Here is a 16,551-nt window from a genome sequence, read left to right on the forward strand (position 1 = left end):
GTTGGTACCCAGCTGTGGGGCTTGGTGAAGCAGACAGAAGGAGAATCGAGTTCCATTTTCAACATGGAAAGTTTGACGTGCTCATGGGGCATTCAGTGAAGACGCAGCGAGGCAGTGGGATGGAGGTGTTTGGGGCCCTGGCCAGGGATCAGGGGACCGATCCTGACTTATTTCAGGATGCATCACATAACCACCTACGTGACACGGATGCCATCCACCTTCCCAGACTTCCTAGAACCTAGTACATTAAAGTTCGACACAATGCTTTGAAGAGCCCCTGTTTTTTTTTAATTATTATTAATAGCTTTGGGTCTACCTTTGAAAAAAGAAAATATTACAGATATAAATTAAGCAGCCTTTGGTATCTGTCTTTTCCTGCTTTTAATGCTTTTACTATGTTTTTATATGTCCTTAAATACTTTATCGTAATATTTTATGTTTTGATCATGTACGTTAAGGTATTATACTGCATCAATCCTTCTGAAACACTTTTTATTCATTATTGTTCCTGGGCTCATCCACCTCACTGGCAGGTGTGGCTGTAGGGCTGTCCCTTTAACTCTGTACAGAATTCTATTATGTGAATCTATCACAGATCTTTACCATTTCCTGGTTGGTGAACATTTCCATTATTTCCAGTTTTTCTGGAATTTAGAAAATGCTGTAGTAATGATCATCTTTATTATATCTAATGTTTGAAAGGTAACTCCATGACTGTCACACAAATATGAGATGAAGACATGTCAATTTATTTAACTCATTAATTAATGAGAAAGCCAATAATACATTACAGTTGGCTCAAAGGAGAATTCATGAATAGATATATATATATTGGCAACCAAGAATGGTAAAATAAATTTTGTAATCAATGTAAAACTGGTTGATATCTATGGATATCTATCTATTGATATCTTTGATATCTGTGGAGCAACAGAATACTGTTGGTGGAATCAATAGTATCTCTACCAGACAACATTTATTTGCATTTTTATGGCCAAGAATCAGTTGCATTCCACCTCATACCCACTAAGATGGCTACTATAAAAAAAAAAGTTCCAGGGTACCCGGGTGGCTCAGCTTAACCAAGCGTCCAACTTCAGCTCAGGTCATGATCTCATGGTTCGTGGGTTCAAGCCCTGTGTTGGGCTCTGTGCTGACAGCTAGCTCAGAGCCTGGAGCTTGCTTCAGACTCGGTATCTCCGTCTCTCTCTGACCCTCCCCTGCTCACGCTGTCTCTTTCTCTCTCTCAGAAATAAATAAAACATTAAAAAAATTTTTTTAACGTTCCAAGTGGTTGTCAGGAAGTGGAGAAATTGTGTACTGTTGGTGGCCATGTAAAATGGTGCTGCCATTATAGAAAACAATATGGCAGTTCCTCAAAAATTAAAAGTAGAATTACTGTGGGGCACCTGGATGGCTCTGTTGGTTAAGCATCTGACTTTAGCTCTGGTTGTGATCTCATGGTTCGTGGGTTTGAGCTCCACATCGGGCTCCATGCTGATGGCTCGGAGCCTGGAGCCTGCTTTGGATCCTGTGTCTCCTCTCCTCTGCCCTCTTCTGCTTGTGCTCTATCTCTCTTTCAAAAATAAAAATAGACATTAAAAAAATTTTTTTAAGTAGACTTACTGTATGATCCAGCAACTCTATTTCTGAGTGTATACCCCAAAGGATTGAAAGCAGGGTCCTGAAAAGATTTTTAAACACCCATGTTCGCACCAACATTATTCAAAACAGCCAAAATGTGGAAGCAACGCAAGTATCCATCAATAGATGAATGGATGAATGCAGCATCCACATACGATGGAATTTTATTCAGCCTTTAAAAGGAAGGGAAAGGCATAAAGGACTCTTAAATGCAGAGAATGAACAGGGTTGATGGAAGAGTGGGAGAGAGGGGGAAATGGGCAATGGGCACTGAGGAGGGCACTGGTTGGGATGAGCACTGGATGTTGTATGTAAGCAATGAACCATGGGAATCTAGCCAAGAGCACACTTTACACACTGCATGTTAACCAACTTGATAATAAATTATATTTAAAAAAAAAAAATTTTAAATAATAAAAGGAGGGGAAGTCTAGTAGAGGCTACAACATGGACGGACCTTGAGGACGTTATGCTTAGTGAAATAAGCCAGTCACGGAAGAACAAATGCTGTGTGATGCCACTTACAGGAGGTACCTAAGGTAGTCAGATTCATAGAATAGTAGTCAAATGTCACAGTAGTAAAATGGTGGTTGCCAGAGGCTGCAGGGAGGGAAGAATAGCAAGTTATTGTTTTATAGGTAGAGTTGCAGTTTTGCAAGATGGAAAGAGCCCTGGAGATGGATGGTGGGGATGGCTGCACAACAATGGGAAAGTGAACTGTACTCTTAAAATTGGTTAAGGTGGTAAATTGTATGTTACCACACTGGAAAAAATTTAATGATAAAAAAGATGCACTAATTTCGTTTTTCTTACAAAGTTGTAAAATAGCCTAGTCAAAAGACAAAGGCACACATTCCTATAGAAAACATAACCCAGAGGGCAGGAGCCAATGCTCAGCATTCTGTCAAGAGGACAATCATTTGCCCGTTCTAATGTTTTTGACTGGTGCATCTGGGAAAGTTCTTTATAATAAATATCTTGGGATAGAATTGCTAGGTTACAGGATTGCATGTCTTCAGCGTACCTGGGTATTATCAGATTGCTTCCTGAAGTGTTTACCTTACTAGCTTACACTCCAACAGCAGTATAAATAGAAACCCAAATGGCCAGTAAACTTATGCAAAGGCATTCAACCTCTCTCGTAATCAGGACAGTGCAAATTAGAACAAGTTTGAGAGCATTTCGCACTTTGCAGATTTGCAAAAATGTTGGCAATATATGAAATTACAGCGTCAGGAATATCTGGCTGAAGAATTCTAAGCACGCTGCTGTGAAGGAAAAAGAAAAAGCAAATCCTAAACACAGAACCCCAAGGCTATTTTGCCCTTGAGGAAATAATGTTAGACTCTTGTTTAAGATTCAGGGAAGGAAGGGTATGTACACATTGAAATGGAAAGAGGGTTGTTTAGAGAAGGGATTTTATTTTATTTTATTTTATTTTATTTATTTATTTTTTTTACAAATAGTTTATTGTCAAATTAGTTTCCACATAACACTCAGTGCTCATCCCCACAAGTGTCCTCCTCCATGCCAATCCCCCCCACCCCCCCACATCCATCAGTCCTCAGTTTTTGTCAGCATTCAAGAGTCTCTCATGGTTTGCCTCTCTCCCTTTCCCCCAACATTTCCCCCCTTCTTCTCCCCCTTGTTCCTCCGTCAAGTTCCTCCTAATCCTCCTATACGTGCAAACATATGATATTTGTCCTTAGAGAAGGGATTTTAAATCCTTCAGCTCTCTATTTTCTTGAGAGTTAAATTTTTTTTCCAGCTTTATTGAGATAGTACTAACATTTATTATTTTAAGGTATACCACATGGTGATTTGACATAGGCAAATATTTTGTGAAATTATTATTACAGTAAGGTTAGTTAATACCTGCATCCCCTCACATAATTACCTTTCTGTGTGTGATGATAACTATTAAGATCTCCGTTCTTAACAACTTATAAGTTTACAGTATAGAATTGTCAATGACAATGCTCGTGCTGTACATTAGGCCCCCAGAGCTTATGCATGCTGTAGGCAGAAGTTTGTGCCCTTTGACCACCTTTACCCATTTCCAAGCCCCTGGCCCTGGAAACCACCATTCTATTCTCTATTTCTTTGAGTTTGGCTTTTTTGACCCCACTTGAGTGAGAGCACAGTCTGTCTTTCTCTGTCTGACTTATGTCACTTGGTATAAGGCCCATCCTTATTGCAAAAAGCAGATCTCCTTCTTCTTGTGGCCGAATAACATCGTACATACATCCCACATTTTCTGTCTGCTCATCTGTTCAAAGACACTTGGGTTATGTCCATGCCTTGGCTATGGTGAATAATGCCGCAGTGAACACCTGATATCTCTTCAAGGTAGTGATGTCATTTCTTTTGGATCAATCCCCAGAAGTGGGATTGCCGGTTCATATGGTAGCTTTGTTTTTAATTTTTCAAGGGACCTCCCAACTGCTTTCCAGAGTGTCTGCTCCCGTTTACATTCCCACCAAGAACGCGCAAGTGTTCCCCGTTTTCACAGACGCACCAACACTTTTATCTCAGATCTTTGATGACAGCCATTCTAACAGGTGTGAGGTGGTGCCCATTGTGGGTTTGATTTGCATTTCCCTGATGATGAGCGACGTTGCGTACCTCTTGATGTACCTGTTGGCCATTTGTAGGTCTTCAAAGTATCTATTCAAGTTCTTTGCCCATTTTTAAATCGAATTCTTTGGAAAATTTTCTACTCTTTGAAATAGTTCACTTGAAGTCTGTCTCTCAGGCTTCTTTATGATTAATATAACAATAAAATGTAGATTTCACAATACATAGTATTAAGAACTCAGAACCAAAATCTACGTATGTGCTGTTCACAAGATGCATGCTTAAAGTGATGCGGGACAATTATGAAACGGTGGGAAAACAGAGGTACTGATCACAGGTGCAGTTGGATCTAAAATAAAAACATTAATTGAGGCAAAGGTGCTAGTTTTTTTTTTTTAATTAAGCAGGAGAGGCCATCATGAAAATGTAGCTTCTGCAACATTTATGGGAATGAATAGCATCACGTCAGTAGATATGAAGAAACCTGTTTAAATTCCATAGAGAAACTGAAAGGAACACAGTAGCTGTGGGAGCTGCTTCAACTCATTTTTCTTGAAATCTCACAGCTAGAGTAGTCAAAACAGTTGATTGAATAGACACATAGAAAATGTGTATATTGGAGCATAAACACGATTCCAGATGCACATGAACATTTTACAAAAACTGATCATATCCTAAGCCATAATGAAAACCCAATACCAGAAAGATAAAATTCTAGGAGTCATGTTTTCTGACCATAATAGCAAAAGAATACATTATATGAAAACTCTTCTCCAAATAACTTAGGGTAAAAAAAAAAAACCCTTAATTTATAGAATACATACTTTTTTATTTGAGGTGGGGGTAGGGGCAGTGAGAGAGAGAGTCTCAAGCAGGCTCCATACTCCGCGCGGTGCCCAGCATCGGGGGCTGGATCCCACGATCCCAGGATCATGACTTGAGCTGAAATCAAGATTTGGATGTCCAACCGACTGAGCCACCCAGGTGCCCCATAGAAGTAAAAAAAAATTTTTTTAATATTTATTTTTGAGAGAGAGACAGAGATAGAGACAGAGAGTGAATGGAGGAGGGGCAGAGAGAGAGGGAGACACAGAATCCGAAACAGACTAGAGGCTCTAAGCTGTCAACACAGAGCCCAACGTGGGGCCTAAACCCACAAACTGTGAGATCATGACCTAAGCCAAAGCCAAACACTTAACCAACTGAGTCACCCAGGCGCATTCCCCCGCCACACACACACAGCATAGACTACTTTTAAAAACGTTTATGTGATATACAGTTAAAATGCTCATCATGGGGAAAAATCATAGTTATAGAGCAGGGGTTCTCAACTTCAGCACTACATTTTGGGGTATGTAATTCTTTGGGGGCAGTGTGTGGAGGGGGCATTCTACACATTGTAGGACATTTAGCATTATCCCTGACCTCTACCTGCTAGATGCTAATAGAACCCACTCCATACACACACACACACACACACACACACACACACCCCAGTTGTGAAAGCCAGAGGTGTCTCTGGACATTGCCAGATTCCTCGGCAAATGGTTGCTGTCCGGACCTCTGCCCTAGATAGTAACGTTATTAGAAAAGAAAATCTGAGAGGCTTCTGGGTGGCTCAGCTGGTTAAGCATCCGACTCTGGATTTCACCTCAAGTCATGATGTCATGGCTCATGAGTTTGAGCCCAGTGTCGGGCTCTGTGCAAACAGCACGGGCGGGGTCTGCTCAGGATTTGCTCTCTCTCTCTCTCTCTCAGTCTCTCTCTCTGCCTCTCTCCTGTTTGTGCTCTCTCTCTCAAATAAATAATCAAAAAAAGAAAAATGTAAAAGTAAAAAAATTATTTAATTTGAAAAGCTACATAAAATGCAACTTATGATACCAGAGGTCAATAGTAATAGAGAAGAAAGCAAAATTTAATAATCAAAAAACTTGTCAAATTGATTTTTTTTTAAATATAAGAACTGGTTCTTTGGGTAGGTAGTTAAAACATATAAACTCTTACAGAGGAAATTTTTTAAAAAGCAACATGCATTCACAGTATAATTGGGAATGGGGATTGAACTACAAAAACTATAGAGTAGGTTAAAAATATGATAACTTTATCCCAGTTATATGCTGTTAGTGTTAAACTGTGGACGGAGTAGACAGTTGAAATATATATGTATATAACTTACCAGAATTAACTGAAGAAAATATGGAAACTAAAATAACCATGGAAAATATTATAAAAATTAGTATTTCAAAAAGCACATAACACAAATGCCAGCATTTACCAAAGATAACCCCCCAAAGAATGGAAATGAGGAGACACTGAAAAAGAAAATTCCTCAGAACTGAGGAGACACCAGACGAAACCAAAGAAACACACATCAAGGCAAAGATGGTGATGTTCCAGTTAGATTCCACTGAAATCAAGGCAAAAGGAGGCACTTTATAATAATAATGTTAATGGGGCACCTGGGTGGCTCAGTCAGCTAAGTATTCAACTCTTGGTTTCAGCTCTGGGAACAATCTCGTGGTTTGTGAGTTCGAGCCCCGCATTGGGCTCTCCGATGACAGTGCAGAGCCCGCTTGGGATTCTCCCTCCCTCTCTTTCTGCCTCTCTCTCAAAACAAATAAATAAACTTTTTAAAAATCTCATTAAAAACATTCAATCCATAATGAAGACATAATTGACAGTTTTATTTTTCCAATAAAAACCAACATCGGGCTCTGTGCTGACAGCTCAGAGCCTGGAGCCTGCTTCAGATTCTGTGTCTCCCTCTCTCTCCCTCTGCCCCTCCCCAACTCATGCTTTCTCTCTCTCTCTCTCTCTCTCTCAAAAATAAACATTAAATTAAAAAAAATTTTTTTAAATTAGAAAAAAAGAAATTTGATTCTTTTGAGGAGAAAAAATCTCCCACATAATAAAATGGGAAATCCATGAACTTGCCTAACGAAGATAACATGGGATGTCAGAAATTACAAAAGGAAAATAACCACAGATGCAAAGGAAATAAAAACAGGGGCGCCTGGCTGGCTCAGTCAGTGGAGGGTTGATCTCAGGGTTGTGGGTTCAGGCCCCACATTGTGTGTAGAGATTACTTAAAAAATAAGAAGAAATAAAAATAATCATAAGTATATGTAAATTGTTATGCCTCACTCAACTGTGTGCATGTGTGTGTGTATATACATAAAATATTTAGGTGAAAAGAACACACCGTTCTACAGATGTATTTCGTATGAGAAATGCCTGTATATAAAAATCAGGAGCTTTCTTATATTCCAAAAATAACCAGTTAGGAGTATCAAAGGGAAGATTTGATAAGAAAATTACTGACTTAGAGGAAGAAAACTACAAAGCTTTATTAAGGGGTTTATTTATTCTGTGTATTTAACAAACCCTTATACATAATATATGGCTTACTAAGTGCCAGGCACATTTTGTCCTACCCAGCTCTAGAAGGTAGTTTTAATTATCATCTGCATTTTTTGGATGAAGTAACTGAAGCACAGAGAGGTTAAATAACTTGGCCAAGGTCACCCAGCTTACAAGTGGCTGAACTGGGATTCAAAACAGTCAGCCTCCAGTGCCTGTGCTCTTTGCTGTAGCGCCGCCTAGTGAGTAAATGAAGAGACACACCGTGTCCCAGGAGGGAAGACTCGGTATCATAAAATGATCAATTCGCTGCGGGCCTGAGCTCTCTGGCAAGGGCTGACCTGCTGATTGTCTGTCCGGGGTCAATGTCAACAGAAAGCAAACTGTCAGGGAGCTGTAGGCTGCCCCTGGGCGCACCGAATCTCAGCCCCAGCCCCCGCCAGAGCCCGTGGAAGCCCAGCTCGGAGTGGAGCCCCCCACCCTTCTCAGCTGCATGGCGCTGCTCTGAGTCCCACCGTGCAGGTGTGATGGTGGCAGGCAGGTCCTCCCTAACTCACAGTGCCCTGTCCTCTTCTCTTAGATCCAGGAGATGGTCCACTCGGAGGTTGCTGCCTACGACTCGGGCCGGCCAGGGCCCCTGCTGGGCCGCCCGGCGATGCTGGCCAGCCACATGAGTGCCCTCAGCCAGTCCCAGCTCATCTCTCAGATGGGCATCCGGAGTGGCATCGCCCACAGCTCCCCGTCACCCCCAGGGAGCAAGTCAGCGACGCCATCTCCCTCCAGTTCAACTCAGGAGGAGGAATCAGAAGCACATTTCAAGGTAGGGAGGGTGGAGACGCAGAGCCTGAAGATGCCGTCCTGTTAGCAGGTGGGTGGGCCCTGCATGGAAACTGGAGTCCCCTACCTCTAGGCAAGACGAGAAGGGTCTAACTGGACCCTTTGCCAGAAGACACAGAGGAGGAGAATCAGCAGGTAGAACAGGGCCCGCTGGCTGGACCGCCTGGGCAGTGGAGATGGCGTGGCTGGAATTTGGGATTTCAGGCTTCAACTGCTAAATTTGCCGAGCGGCCTTGACAAGATCCTCAGGGTCACATCTTAGGGCCACGCTGGCGTTTTTGGAGAAAATATTCTAACAAAAATGTGTGGTCCAGCAGAAGGCATCTCTGGGCTGCGCTGACCACAGGATGGGGCGCTAAAAACGAACGCCACCACCCCAGCCACTGGGGACACGCCCTCCCCCAACATCCCTGGAGTCACGAATGGTCCTGCCTCTAGAGAACAGTTCGGGGGGGACAGGTCACCAGCTGTCCACGCTGCCCTTTCTTTGCACTGACACATCTCCCTGGCTATTGGAAAGCATCTTGTTTTCCCGGGGCCGAAAAGAGAGGCCCGGAAAGGCCAGGGATGGAAGCGGTGGCTGGGAGTCTCCCAGTGAGCCCGTGGCAGAATCTAAACTTGATCCCACAACTCCCGCCTCCCTTCCTTCTTCCTAAGGTCCTCTCACCCCTTTCCACACGGTGGCCCCGCAGACGCCTGGGGCGGGACCCGTGGTCCCGTGCCCTCTAACAGAGACCCTGACCGCTCTGGAGCTGGTCCAGCTTCATCCTCAGGATAACTTGGTCTCTGCCATAGGCCAGGCAGGAGCAGTTGTTATTATTATTATTATTATTATTATTATTATTTTATTGAACAGACACTTGGGCCCAGACACTGTTCTAAGCACATAACAAGTATTAATCCACGTAATCCTCACGACAGTCCTGCGCGATAGGCGCCACCATCATCTCCAGTTGGCCAATGGGAAAACTGAGGCCCAGAGAGGTTATGTAACTTATCCAGCGTCACCCAAGCAGGATTCACCCCGAGGTGGTTACAGTCTGGCTCCAGTGTATATGCTCTTGGCCACCTGGGTGCACCAGGGGCATCGGGGGCGGCCAGTGGCAGAGAGGCAGGAACACAGCCCGCGCTGCTCCAACTGTCCCTCGCCATCCCTCAGCCACGGAGGCCTGAATTTTGTCCAGTGGCCTGCAGTTTCCCTATCAGTCCCCAGTGTCGCCTTCATCTGCTTGGTGCAGAGTGACAGTCCTCACTGCAGGATCCAGGGCCTTTGGCCAAAGTTCCTGGTCCCTCCTGCGTGGCCTGAGGGGTCCTATTAACAACCTGCTGAGGTCTGAGGTGAGCATCCCTATTCTGTTCCCATCGCAAGGCCTAAGTCCGACACCCATGGGATTGGAGTCCTGGAGTCCGATAGCTCCCGAACGCCAGGTGTCTAGAGTGAGGCCACACCCAGCGAGTCACATAACCCTGTTTCCATCCAGCCATTTCACAAGGGCCCCAGGGGACTCTGCCCCCTGCCCCAAGTTGCACACCTGAAAATTGGTGGGGGACACTGATCTTTTGTGATTAAGGATCATCTTTGGGGATGATTTATGATCACAAGAAAGGAGAGCTGTTAAGAAAAATATATATAGGGGCACCTGGGTGCCTCAGTTGGTTAAGCCTCCAACTTCGGCTCATGTCATGATCTCATGGTTTGTGGGTTTGAACCCCGCGTTGGGCTCTGTGCTGACAGCTCAGAGCCTGGAGCCTGCTTCAGAATCCGTGTCTCCCTCTCTCTCTCTGCCTCTCCCTTGCTTGTGCTCTGTCTCTCTCTCTCTCTCTCAAAACATAAACATTAAAAATTTTGAAAAAAGAAAAAAATATATATAACTTGGAAATTGGGCCCTGAACAACATTGCACGCTCTTTCAGTGGCATACCACAGCATTGTCCGCACAACTACCCCCTCCCCTGGGAGAAGTGATCGATCAGGGGATTTTACACTCTGTGAAGTTAGAGGTGAACTTGGGAAAGAAGTGGTAGAGATGTAAACAATTTTTGTCTGATTACAAGGCAAATTAATTTTTCCCTGTAGAGATGCAAATGACTTCTGCCCCGTAGAAAAGATTAAAAGCCCCCAAAAGCGATAGTTTCATTACCCCGAAGGGCAGAGTTTCGCTCATATTTCTTTCAATCAACTTTGCCACCTTGCTGATTTTCATTAATGAGTTAAACACAGACCGCGGGGCTCCTAGCGCCTACCCAGGCTGTGTGTCCGCCTGTTGCCTCCCTCACCTAGAGAGCGGGGAGCACGACCACGTGTTCAAGCCCAGGGTGGCGGCCAGCCCACCGTTGCCCACGCGTGCACGGAATCGGACAGGGAGGTGGTGGGGGGCGGTGGAAGGTCCCCTCTGCCTCAGGCTGGGCTGGGCAGCCTATGACGGGATGCCCCTGGCTTCTCTGTGTTTCTGACCCCTCTCACCTGCACAGGCATCCGGAGAGAAGAGGCCCTCCGCTGACCCGGGAAAAAAGACCAAGAACCCAAAGAAGAAGAAGAAGAAGGACCCCAACGAGCCTCAGAAGCCTGTGTCGGCCTATGCTCTCTTCTTCAGAGACACTCAGGCCGCCATCAAGGGACAGAACCCCAGTGCCACCTTTGGGGATGTGTCCAAAATCGTGGCCTCTATGTGGGACAGCTTGGGAGAGGAGCAGAAGCAGGTGAGTCTCTGTCCCTTTTGGGACCATCCCCCGAGGCATTGTGGCCCTGGAGCCAGTGACAGACTTGGAATGTCTGAAACCAGGAAGACGCTCCTACAGAGGTCTTTCCTGGACTCAGTCTGCCCATCTGTAAGCTGGGAAGCTATTCCAGTTCTGCTGTTTGCCAGCGGCAGTCACTAGTGACTTAACCATTCTGGATTTTGCCTTCCTTATCTGTAAAACAAGACTAAGCATCTCGATCCGCCTTGTCCCTCCAACTGTGCGAGTCTGGAGTCCGGGCCAGAGCTTCCTCTCCCACCACTGAGGGCATCCGGGGCAGAGAGGGAGCAGACCCAGCTCCTAGGCAGATTCCAGGCACGAGCTATGGGACCCCGGGCTGACCGCCGGAGCTCTCCCTAGTTGCCCATGTCTTGGCTCTTTCAGGCCTACAAGAGGAAGACCGAAGCAGCAAAGAAGGAATATCTGAAGGCTCTGGCAGCCTACAGGGCCAGCCTTGTATCCAAGGTAACACCCTGACCATGGGCCCGGCCCTGATAAAGGTGGCACCACCCAAGGATTAGAACAAGAACCGAGGCCCACGGGAAAGGTCAACGCTATAGATTCTGGAGAGGATGGATAAGACCAATGTGGTCACTTCTCCGGTGCACCTACTGTGTGCTGCGCTTACGCTGGGCACTTGCGTGCATCCGTTACATTTAATTCTTCCAACGAGAACCCAGCATTCAGTCAGGTTAGGCGACTTGTCTGACATGATGAGTGTAGAGGCGTCGTCTGGAAGCTATCATAGAGGACATGGCAGGGGGGTTAGGCCGTAAAGGGTCAAGTTGCGGGGGGGGTGTTCCAAGTTGAGGGGACAGCACCTGCAAAGGCATAGAGGCCGTAGCGGAGCATACATAGAGGGTGGCCCAGCTGGGTGACACTGGCTTCATGGGCCAGGCTGCGGGGCACAAGCCTCATGGGCAGGGAACCCCAGGGATTAATGCAGGAGGTGGTTGGAGGGTCGCAGCCAAGTGCACTGAGGACCCAGCACTTCCTCTGGTTAGCCCACAGCTCCCCGCCAAGGGGCCGGAGAGCCAGCCAGGGGCCATGGCAGTGGGCTGCAGACCCAGCTGGTCTCACGGCCCACGTTCTGGCTTATCCATCTTCTCCAGAGTCATTGGTGTCTGTCTTCTTGCAGAGCTCCCCGGAGCAGGGCGAGACCAAGGGCACTCAGGCAAACCCGCCGGCCAAAATGCTGCCACCCAAGCAGCCCATTTATGCCATGCCGGGCCTGGCCTCCTTCCTGACACCATCGGACCTGCAGGCCTTCCGCAGCGGGGCCTCCCCTGCCAGCCTTGCCCGGACACTGGGCTCCAAGTCACTGCTGCCTGGCCTCAGCGCGTCCCCGCCACCACCCCCCTCCTTCCCTCTCAGCCCCCCACTGCACCAGCAGCTGCCACTGCCGCCGCACGCCCAGGGTGCCCTCCTCAGTCCGCCTGTTAGCATGTCTCCGGCCCCCCAGGCTCCTGTCCTGCCCACTCCCATGGCACTGCAGGTGCAGCTGGCTATGAGCCCCTCACCTCCAGGGCCACAGGTAAGGAGGGCCCGGTAGGAACATGCCCTGCGGGACCCCTGTGGGGAAGGGAGGCAGCTTGGGATTTCAGCTCCTGGCCCTGCCCCTCACCAGCCTAGACTCCCTGCCTCTCTCTGAGCCTCAGTCATCACATCTATGAAATGGGTCTAGTATACCTTCCCTGAGATATACCAGCTGCAGTGAACGATTGACAAGTCCCGAGACAGACGCTTCAGATTCTTAGGATATCCCAGGCCCCCCTTCTCTTCTCCTCTGTTCATTTCTGCTCTCTGGCTCTCGGGGGGCTGAGGGCCATGCAGCCGCTGCCATATCAGCCCCAGTCACTGACTCTCCCCAGTGCCTTCAAAGTCTGACCCCCCTCATGGTTCCATAGACACTCTTACGAGACTTGTGTGGCTCAGCACAATAACTCCATTTTACAGACTGGGAAACCAAGGCCAGAAAAGGAAAGGCCTCAAAAGCAGAGTCCTTCACCCTCTGATGCAGCTAAGAGAAGGGTTGAATTTTCCAGAAGGTGCTCCACCAGGCAGAGAGGCAGAGTGGAGGTTCTGTGGAGGCCAGAGGGGCGTCTCCGTGAATGCCCCCAGGCACATAGAGCTCCCATCCCCCCCACTCGCTGCCAGAGACATGCACCCCGTTTCCTCTCCTTTGCTCACCCGCCTGCTCTCCCCGGGCAGGACTTCCCTCACATCTCCGAGTTCCCCAGCGGTTCCGGATCCCGCTCACCCGGCCCGTCCAATCCCCCGAGCAGCAGCGGAGACTGGGACAGCAGCTACCCCAGCGCCGAGTGTGGCGTCAGCACGTGCAGGTGGGTCCTCACCCCGGGCCGCGCCGCAGCCCCGGCTGCCAGGGGACGGGAGGGGCCCGTGAGAGTGCCCATGGGTACCCGCAGTCTTCACGAGAAGACGCAGAACGAAGCAAGACCCCAGAAGGACAGCGCTGGTCTGACGCCAGGGCCGTTCCGGACACAGGGCCAGCCGTAGTCTTCCTCCCCACTTCCGGCCTGATTGTCTCCTGGGTGCAGCCGTGTGACACTCACAGGTGGCGCATCTGTCCTCAGTCAGGTTCCCTGGAAGCAGAGCCTGATTTGGGTGCCCTGATGGTGTCAAGGGAGAGCTTGCAGGAGAAGGGAAGGGAGGGGGCAGGACAGGTCCCAGGAAGGAGCTGAGGGGGCTCAGCCACAGACCCGCTTCCGCTCGGGGCACAGATGACACTACAGACTACAGACTTGTCCTGCTCTGAGCCTAGGGCGTTTTGTGCCCGTGTCTGTCAGCCATTGGCTCTGGGATGCCCCTGGGAGTGTGGCCCCGGGGAAGGCAGCTCTCACCCCCCCTCCCCCCCAGCAGTTCTCTGAGGAGGGCAGGGGAGGGGGTCTGGGGGAGGCACGAGCCAGAAGGGCCAAGTAGCCTTCCTGGTACCCCCACCACCCGCTGCAGCCCAGCACCCCCTCTGACGCGCTACCCCCCCCCCACTGGTCACTTGGCTCCTCCCTGGTCCTCATGTGGCCCTCGTCCCCCAACCTCCTCTCACGCCCTGCACTCGCAGCCTCTTAGCCTGTGAGCGCCACGCTAACTGCCCTTCCTCTAGAAGGTCTTCCTGCTCCAAGAGACAGTGACCTTTAATTTTGGAAGAGGGAACTGGGGTGCAGAGGGCACCCTGTGCCTTTACCCGCCAGCCCTGGCTGCCACCCTCTGGCAAGAACTAACCTTGTGGAGGCACCTGGGGGGGCTCAGTCGGTGAAGCGTCTGACTTCAGCTCAGGTCATGATCTCATGGTTCGTGGGTTCGAGCCCCGCGTCGGGCTCTGTGCTGACAGCTCAGAGCCTGGAACCTGCTTCAGATTCCGTGTCTCCCTCTCTCTCTGGCCCTCCCCTGCGCACACTGTCTCTCTCTCTCTCTCAGAAATTTAAAAAAAAAAGAAAAGAACTAACCTTGTGGCCACACCCAGGGTATGTGGTCCCTGCAACAGCCCCACACCTGGAAGTCTGGACGGTCATGTTTGGTGGACAGGAGGGCTCTCTGCTGGGCTCCAGCTGTCCCTAAGCGTGGCCGTTGGCCTTTCTGTCCCTCACCCAGCCAAGCCCGCCAGGGGGGGAGCAGACAGGGCAGGTGCCCCGCTGCTGACGGCCAGTGCCCGGCCACAGAGTGTGCCTGGGTGGGTGGGCACACTCTGCTCAGTGGGAATTCCCGGCACCCACCCAGGCAGGTGCAGACCCCCCCCCCGCCCCGCGGGCTCCCTTCCCGAGAGTCAGAGTGTGGGGCTGGGGGCTCTGTCATGGACATTAGGGAACGTGTCCGAGCTTCCCCCTAGTGCGGCGGGCAGACGGCAGGTGTGCCCTGTTTTACTTGTGTTTTAAGTGGAGGGAGAACTGGCTGTTAGTTTCAGGCGTACAACACGGTGATGAACGTGGACTTGGCCTCCTGGGAGATGATCACCAGAGAGTCTAGGTGCCGTCAGAGTTACAGATCCTCTTCTCGTCTGGAGAACTTTTCAGATCTACTGTTAGCAGCTTTCAAGCGTACAAATTGACAAAAATACAGTATTAGTAACTGAGGCCCCTGCCGTACATGGCATCCCCAAGACATATTCAACCTCTGAGCAGAAGTTTATCGATATGCCGTTTGACCCTTCACCCATTTTGCCCATCCCCGTCTGGCACCAGCAGTCTGCTCTCTGTATCTATCAGCGTGGTTTGGGGTTTGTTTAGATTCGACATGTAAGTGAGATCATCTGATACTGGTCTTTCTCATCTTTCTCGGGCTTATGTCACTTGGCATAATGCCCTCAAGGTCCCCTGCTCTTGCAGATGGGTGTCCTATTTTTTTCTAATTTTTAATGTTTATTGATTTTTGAGAGACAGAGAGACACAGAGTGTGAGCGGGGGAGGGGCAGGGAGGGAAGGAGACAGGGAGGGAAGGAATCGGAAGCAGGCTCCAGGCTCTGAGCTGTCAGCAGGCTTGAACCCATGAACCGTGAGATCATGACCTGAGCTGAAGTCGGATGCTTAACCGACTGAGCCCCCCACACTCCCTGAGCGTCCTATTTTAAAAACACAGAAGGCACCTGCCTGCCCTCCTTGGATTCCGTGTGGAATTTACAAATGGAAACCGACTACACAGGGACCTGAGAGCCGGGTGGTGTTGGAGCACCTTCTCTGAAGGGCAGGCGCTTTTCCCCAGCACTGAGGACCTCATGGTCCCCAGCAGGGTCCCAGGAGGGGAGTTTTGTTCTGCCTGGTGGCCCATCAGGGACAGACCATTCGTCTCCAGAGGGGCAGTGCATCCAGGGTGAGGGCAAAGGTGGCCCCGGGGGCCAGAGGGCACCTGGCTGGGCTCCCCAGTTCTGACAGCCTCTCCTCTCTCCCCAGCCTGCTCCCCAGGGATAAATCGCTCTACCTCACCTAATCTCGCCTCCCTTCTCCTCCCTGAGGCTGGCTGGAGGGGCGCCGCTCCGAGCCTGAAGGGCCCACAGCAGGGAAGCCTGGGCAGGAAGCAGGGTGACCGGGAAGAGAGCAGCGTCTCTTCCTCCTCTTCACATCAGACTCTGCAGAGGCAGCCCGCAGCCGTGCCACCCGCCCAAAGAACCTGCAGGAACCTTCTGCCCCCGACCTGCTTGCTCCAGGGTTACCGTGGACCCCACTCCTCGCCCTGCACAGCGTACTCTGCATCTGGACGTCTGGCCCCCGCCCAGGCTCACGTGGGCTGCCCCGGGAGGGGTCGCCTTCTGACAGAAACCCACCCCCAGATGCACGGCCCGGCTGCCTGGCCACAGACGTGCACATGCGGTTTTATGGTGTGAACAAAGATTATGAAACGTCTAAACTATTGGCTCCACGTAAGTAGTTGACTTAAGTGTTTTAGA

General features: G+C 49.3%; 1 protein-coding gene across 4 annotated transcripts in view; it reads left to right on the plus strand.

Moving 5' to 3' along the window:
- Nucleotides 1-16,341, plus strand: part of TOX2 (TOX high mobility group box family member 2) — a 286,505-nt gene extending 270,164 nt beyond the window's left edge. For all 4 annotated transcript variants that reach the window (XM_039248522.1, XM_039248525.1, XM_039248523.1 and 1 more), the window contains 6 exons: nt 8,162-8,401; nt 10,890-11,117; nt 11,541-11,621; nt 12,295-12,690; nt 13,368-13,498; nt 16,058-16,341. In XM_039248522.1, coding sequence (XP_039104453.1) covers nt 8,162-8,401; nt 10,890-11,117; nt 11,541-11,621; nt 12,295-12,690; nt 13,368-13,498; nt 16,058-16,094 — 1,113 coding nt within the window. In that variant the 3' untranslated portion in view covers nt 16,095-16,341. The remainder of the gene's footprint in view (nt 1-8,161; nt 8,402-10,889; nt 11,118-11,540; nt 11,622-12,294; nt 12,691-13,367; nt 13,499-16,057) is intronic.
- The last annotated feature ends 210 nt before the right edge of the window (nt 16,342-16,551 follow it).

This window comes from Hyaena hyaena, unplaced genomic scaffold (assembly GCF_003009895.1).
Source record: "Hyaena hyaena isolate Hyena2069 unplaced genomic scaffold, ASM300989v1 scaffold_312, whole genome shotgun sequence".
NCBI lineage: Eukaryota > Metazoa > Chordata > Mammalia > Carnivora > Hyaenidae > Hyaena > Hyaena hyaena.